Source organism: Aegilops tauschii, chromosome 5 (assembly GCF_002575655.3).
Source record: "Aegilops tauschii subsp. strangulata cultivar AL8/78 chromosome 5, Aet v6.0, whole genome shotgun sequence".
Taxonomy (NCBI): Eukaryota; Viridiplantae; Streptophyta; class Magnoliopsida; order Poales; family Poaceae; genus Aegilops; species Aegilops tauschii.
The window spans coordinates 573887073-573894183 of record NC_053039.3 but is presented as its reverse complement, the minus strand read 5'-3'; the positions used below and the strand labels follow the sequence as shown (position 1 = coordinate 573894183).

Sequence of the window (7111 nt, the reverse complement as noted above, 5' to 3'; positions counted from 1 at the left end):
AATCAGCAAAAATTTGTCAAATTGATGGGAGGTTGATGAAAAGTTCTTAACACACAATCATCTGGTTAATTGGACATAAATATGGTCTAATATTTTTGAAAAATGAAATGATGCCATTTTGCAGTAAATATTTGATAGATTCTTTACATTGATGAGAAAATATATAAGAGAAACTAAATAAGAAATACAATTACATGCGCTTAATTCTGATTGGTGGAGACGTTTGTGCCATGGATCGATGACATGGCACATATCCATCCATCCATCTCCTCATCCCACATCCATCCATCCATCCACCCATCCATTCCCCACCGCAAACCCCTACCTGTCTCCACCCCACCGCAAACCCCTCCTCCCTTCCCCTTCCAGATCGCCGCCGCCGCCTCCCCATCAGCTCCACCGGCGAGCCCTTCCTCACCGCATCGCCACCCCCGCGCCCATCCATGGCATCCCCCGCGCTGTTCCATCAGCATCCATGGCCTCCCCCGCACCCTTCCTCACCGCATCGCCACCCCGACCCCCTCCCTTCCTCTCCCTGACCCTCCCATCGCTCCGGGCCTTCATCCTCTCCGGCCAGATCAACCGGGCGAGGCCCCTACCCTAGGCAGGGAGGGCGGATCGCCGCTGCGCGGGCGCACGGGAAGGGGCGGCGGCGGAAGCGCATCCCCAAGATCTGGCCCGTCAAGCACCGTGTCAAAGTCTCTCCTTCGAGGAGCTCTATGTGCGGGTGCGCGGAGGCGCTCGTGAGGGCGGTGGTGGCCTTCTTCGACGCCTTCCTCGTCGACTGCTTCCTCTTCTGCTTCCTCCGCTGCCGCCCCCGCCCCGGCCCGAACAGCCCCGCCTCCGACCACTGGGTAAGCCAACCCTACCTCTCCCTCTCCCTCTCCCTCGCGTCTGGCTCCTCGGTTCGTTCGTTCTTTGATCCCAGGCGGTGATGTTTTTATTTTTTGGTGCGTTCATGTCTATGCAGGATCCGCTCGTGCCCAAGGACTGGCAGGGGAGGCGCTCCCGGCCTGGACGAAGAGAAAGGTGCCCTCAGTCACATGCGTGAGGAATGGCTGTGTTGTGTGGTTATTGTTACTATCATGTTGTAGCTCTAGGTCGATTGTGCTGTGGCTGACCTCTCTGCCGCTGGTTGATAATAGATGTTGTTAAGTTGGGACTTGCAAGCAGTAGTGTTTGCAAGCAGTAGTTCCCCCTTCTTATCTCTTCTTGCTTGCAGTAGTTTAATTTATGATTTGTCTTTCACTACTAGGAAAAGGCCTACTAGTGGCGCACCAGTTTTGCCTACTAATGGCGCACTACTGGTGCGCCACTAGTATTACATACTAATGGCGCAACACTAGTGCGCCATTAGTATACCAGATACTAATGGCACATCACGCCGTGCGCCATTAGTATATCATTCGGTGCTCCACTGGTATTCCCTCCAGGTGCACCACTAATAACCTTATAGGTGCGCCACTAGTAATAAAGGAAGGTGCGCCACTAATAAGGGCTTAAATGCGCCACTAGTAATGTATTTGGAAAACAAAAAAAATCTAAATTTACAGAAAACAACCTATAAGGAAAAATAATTTAAAAACAAGAAATGAAATAGAATCATATTTTTATTATAGTAAGAATATTACAATGTCTTTACAAGTTTCCAATAAAAGGAAAATTGCAAGGAAATAAAAGAAAATCCTAAAACTAATCTTCTAGTAATCTTTTCTTCTTTTTCTTCACTTTATCCCTGCAAAATGTAACAAAATAAATAGAAAGACAAACAAACTATTTATAACATGTCAATACTGTCATTTTTTATGCAGAACTAGATATGAGCATATATTTCCAGAATTACATGGTAAGTAGTGCAGCATCTGTTGTTAAGTAATGATGAGAACCTCAGGACACCATCATTGGCATGGCAAGATTAAGGAGCACCTGTTCTTATCAGTGAGAGTAGGAGAGAAAGAAAGAAAGTGAAGAGACCAGTGTAGCATCTGTCCAAATCAGATTTAAGAGAGAGGGAATTGGCAAGGAAAGATATAGTCCATAACCTGCAAGAAGAAATAGGCCATTGATAGCACATTTACTAAACATCTGCTGTAAGCAGAACACATACACCCACTTACACATGGGTACTATTCTGTATATAGGGGCACAAGCACAACACATGCACCTGGTATAGATAGGAGTATAAGCATGCATCTAAATCATGTGAAACATATGAAATAGCTAATGCAAAGAAAGAATTATCACTACATGCAACCATCAGGACTATGTCCTGTACAATATACAACTAAACCACCAGTAGATGATGTACTAAACCATACAAGAAATACCAATACATGGTATTTAGATAAAGACTAGTATATATCAAACACAATACCAGCTTGAAAGAGAAACTATAATTTTATACCACTACGGGAGCAAGTCATGAACTACAGAGTAATTGCAGTAAAGAGATGAATCAATATATGTTGATCAATAAGAGAGTTACAGCTATATACAAATGAAGGACTATATCCTTTATAAGATAACAAAGAAACATTAGCACTTATACATATGAACAAATAGAACCAGCAGCCAACTAATAAAGAAAGTAGCATGTGCTATATGACAGGAACAATAACATCTATAAGACCAAGATAATTGCAATGATAACAGTAGGGTCATGCCATCATTCGATCCAATCATTGCAGAACTAGTTGAGTGACAAATCAAATATAACAGTAGTTCCATTGGTTCAGCCAACAAGTTAACAAAAGTTTACTTCCTACTAATTTTGCAACTCGTGATAATAAAGAAAGCAGAGCTCGACATCACAACAACAAAAGTGGTAGACTGGGAGCCTGGAACCATGCACGTCAAATTGCAGAGCAGAAAAATAGCAGTACTACCTGGAGCAATAAGAAACTCAACAGACTGGGGCAACATTTGGAAGGAGACAAGCAAGTACTACAACAGCTAGCTAGGCTGAATTGAAGATTAAAAAAATCATATGTTGAGCATGATTATACACGTCAAGGGGAAGGGGTTCACAGCAGGGACCTTCAGGTCATGGCATGGCTTGCATCTCTCCTCTGCATGTGCATTGGTTTGCATCCAATCCTTGCAGTCCAATCCATGGACGTCCCTCCCTCCCTGCATCTCTAGAACAACACGACACTTAAATTTCATCAACTTCCGTTGCTACTGAATAAAAGAGGAGCAAGATGAATATGCTGCATAAGACATACATGGAGAAGCAAGCTGCTTGAAAACAGAGGAGATCCATGATGGTTGTTTTCATTCGCAACAGAAGAACTCAAAAAAATGCGCAAGTGTATGCTATCTATGGATACACCACCTCCACCAGTACCTAGCTCCCAAACTGAGAAAAGAAATCCATTCATATGCAGCAACCCAAACTTGACTTTGAGAGAGCGGACTGATTAACATTTTTTTGTTGCGTCGAATTTTTCACAAATAGAAGCACTCCAGCAACTATGAGAATAAATCATAGAGGCTGGCCGAACTAATTGGTGCACTCAAACGATACCTGAGAGCGGCCTGATGAACACATTGTTAGGGACGCACATCTAGCTAGTTTCCTGTATATCAATTAAGCTACTAGCTTGGTTGCTTCTTTTAGCTAGCATACACGTACGGGATTTGTTATAGCATACATAAACAAACACACGTTTCTTTTAGCTAGCTAGGCGGAAGTGAAGATTGACCAAAATCATATTCATATCAAGCAATGTGAAGCATCATTATACAAGGAAAAGGGGGGAACAGAGGAGTGCAGAGGGGCTCACCACGGGGGTGCTTTAGCCGATGCAGTGCACCGCCGTCTCGCTGGAGTTTACCCGCCGCGTGCGTCCGCCCCGCAGCCATCGGGTGCAGGAGCACCGACCACGAGGCGGAGCCGCCCTTGGGACTTGCGGTGGGCGTCGGAGAGGGCGGAGCAGAGTCGCCAGCGACACGCCGAAGTTGCAGGGGACGCCACCCTCGAAACCCTAGCCATGGGGAGGGGTCGTGGGTGAGCTCTCGGGGCTGCGAGAGGCGGATCTGGCCGGAGGGAAGGGAAGAGCGGTGGCAGGGGAGCACGGATCTGTGCTGCGCGTCGGCGAGGGCCGCCGGAGCACGCCGGAATCGAGCGGCGTAGGCAGCGGCGGCGAGGGTTTCGTGGGTGGGGGAGGGAGCAGGGAGAGACGAGCGAGAGAGGGAGAGGGAGAGGCCGTGCTGCAGGGTGCCTTTTCTCTAGATGGATGGATGGATGGGTGGATGGATGTGGGCTGGAGAGCTAGTGGCGCACGGGGTGACTGGTGCGCCATTACTAGTTAACACTAGTAATGGCGCACTGTGCCACGGTGCGCCATTAGTATTTTTGAAAAAAAAACAAATTTTGTTAGTAGTGGTGCACCATGTTTGTGGTGCGCCATTAGTATTTTTTGGAAAAAAGAAAAAAATTGTTAGTAGTGGCGCACCAGAGTTGTGGTGCGGCATTAGTGTCTATTACACTAATGGCGCACCAGCACACGGTGCGCCACTGCTATATAGTAGTGGCACACCACATGTCTGGTGCGCCATTAGTGTGCATATTGTATATAGCCCTTTTCCTAGTAGTGTTTGGTGGAGTATTTCTTGAACTGTGTTGTATTCCTGTGACTAAATAGTGAATCCAGTTACAACAAAGCATGCCAGTACTTGTCTTTTGTGGAGTAGTTTGACAGTGAGGATTAGTGATGTTCCCAATTAATTTGGTGTAGTTTTGGAAGCTCCGGCTCGTATCATTTCTAGACAAAAGATATTTATATTTTTGTAATTTTTTCTGGCTGCAGCCAATTTTGCTGTGCAGAACACTACTTCAGTTAATACACTATCCAGTACTGCTAGTTCTCATCTCACTTGTTGTGCTTCTTGTACTGGGAGCACTCTTTGTTATCCCAAGATCTAACATCAAAGGTAAAATGGGTACATCTCTTGTCTTGTTGTATTTGCAAGTTTGAAACTGGATTAGCATCTTGGAGTATTGTTGTACTCCAATAGACTAAAGAGTACGTACTCCAGTACTGATAGTTAGAGTAGCATCTTGGAGTAGGGTAGTCCACATTTGTCTACATTAGACCAGATTATTCCGATTAGTCCACATGTCATATTATTCTTGGAGCACTGTACTATAGCAGCAGTACTGTATTGTAGCAGCAACATGAGTAAACTGAATACTCCTTCATATGCTTGGTTCCTTCTTATTCTTCCTCAGATTGTGAAAATGGATTCATTCCTTCTTACGCACTGCACTGTACTGTAATATAGGTCATCTTTCGAATTAATACTCCAAAATTTATCACTATTGGAGGATTGATTGTTTCCAAATCAATACTCCTGGGCATCATTCATGGCTGTCTAGTAGTCGACATACTTCTGGTTCCATTTAGTATATGCAGGTAGCAGCAGCTTTAGTGTAATGGATCTGTTTTGTTACTCTATGCCTACTTCATTACAGTTTGCATCATCTCCTTGTTGTTTATAGCATAAACGCCTTCACTATTCTTGCTCTGAACCTCTGATCCTGATACTGATTGTATTTGTCTTGATGGAATTATAGGCAACATGGTGACTCTAGTACAGGCATCGTTGGCCATCCTCTTCGAGGTTGTGTTTAGGTGATTCCTCGGGTAGCCATGACACTACTCTGGCTGATTAGTACCCAGTGGCATGTTTGTAATATTTACAGGGATTTTACTTGTAGAAATAATGCTCATGGTATATTTATATGTCCTGCAGTGCATGCTCTTTTTCGGTCTGTACAGAATCTTGATATGGTGTTCTGGCAGCTGGGATATTAGATTGCACTTTTTATGTGATTTACTCATGTTGGTACTGCTTGTTAAGTGATTATCTTTATGCCCTTGCTACCAGTAGAATGGTCTATACATGATTGCTCTGTAACTTGTCTTTTCCGGAACAGTTTGCTTGGTCCTTCATATCTGACTATGTAATGTAGAAGCTCTACTTTATCCTAACAGTTGCATGTAGCATTGTGCTATATCTGTGTGATGCTAAACAATATGCTCTTAATCTGTTGCTATATTCTCAAGTGTTGTTTACCATTTACATTGTTTTTACATTTGCTATATTCACAAATAGTAGTAGTGTCTGGTCTAGATAAGCAAACAAGTACTCCCTCTGTTCCGATTTACTCGTCGTGGTTTTAGTTCAAATTTGAACTAAAACCACGACGATTATATCAGAACGGAGGGAGTAGTAGTGTCTGGTCTAGATAAGCAAACAAGGTATGACCTATGCAGTTGTTGATCTGAATTGTTTGTTTCTGGGCGGTGTAGGATGAGCTGCAGCAGGACAACCTGTAGCGGAAGAACTTCGAGGGCAAGATCAAGGAGAACCAGGAGACGATCACCAGTTACCTCATCCTCGTCGGCATGGTTGGCTCCTTTGGCAGACCCCTCTTTGGCTCCGACCAACTTACTTTTGACTTTTGTCGCTGGCTAGCAGCATTTCCAGGTACAGTTGTGTCCTGCTCTCTTGCCCTCCGTTTAGTTTTTGTTGGAGTGTGCATGGTGGCATCCTGAGCCCGCGCTGTAAAATATGCTTTGCCTTCTTCATGAGTTGGCACTATAAATTTTGCTTTGTCTTGTTGATAATGCCATATGTCCTATGCAATCAGATTACATTTCTGTTTGTTATGGTAGTATAAAAAATATTGGTGCTGTCATAATTTTCATAGTGTGTGCCTTTCATTTCTTTATTTTGATTGTTTCCATTGTATTCTATATGCTTCTAATGGCTGATCCTTCCAATGCCAGGTGTTGTGTGTTCTGGAAGATGGAAGAGGGAGAAATTTTATTTTTGTTGAACTATTTTTTTGTATTATGTTTTTTTGTACATATGATTTGATAGTTTTGTATAGGAACATGTGATACTATTTTGTACGACTTTACGGCCAGTGATGTAAACATATTTAGTGATGAATTATGAAATTATTTGCAAAATTTATCGAAAAGGAGAATCATTTGTATTAATATGGGCCGCATATATGTGAATGGGCTAAGAAGTGTAATGGACCAAATCCCAAGATTGAATTATTATTTGACTGTATAAAAAGGCTGAATGTAAACCA

General features: G+C 43.6%; 1 protein-coding gene across 5 annotated transcripts; it reads left to right on the top strand.

The window, feature by feature from the left end:
* Positions 1 to 351: 351 nt before the first annotated feature.
* LOC109743737 (uncharacterized) lies at positions 352 to 7111 on the top strand. Of its 5 annotated transcripts, none has more exons than XR_012183506.1 (6): positions 352 to 854; positions 971 to 1029; positions 4829 to 4935; positions 5579 to 5648; positions 6318 to 6416; positions 6798 to 7111. XR_012183506.1 is itself a non-coding variant. In XM_040391312.3 (6 exons), exons 1-6 carry the CDS (start codon positions 720 to 722, stop codon positions 6886 to 6888), a joined length of 549 nt encoding a protein of 182 aa, XP_040247246.1. In that variant the 5' UTR covers positions 352 to 719; the 3' UTR covers positions 6889 to 7110. The 5 variants fall into 5 exon arrangements, 3 of the variants coding, with proteins under 3 accessions (XP_040247246.1, XP_073354583.1, XP_073354584.1); XM_040391312.3 differs by having other exon boundaries at positions 5579 to 5636; positions 6798 to 7110; XR_006664798.2 differs by lacking the exon at positions 5579 to 5648.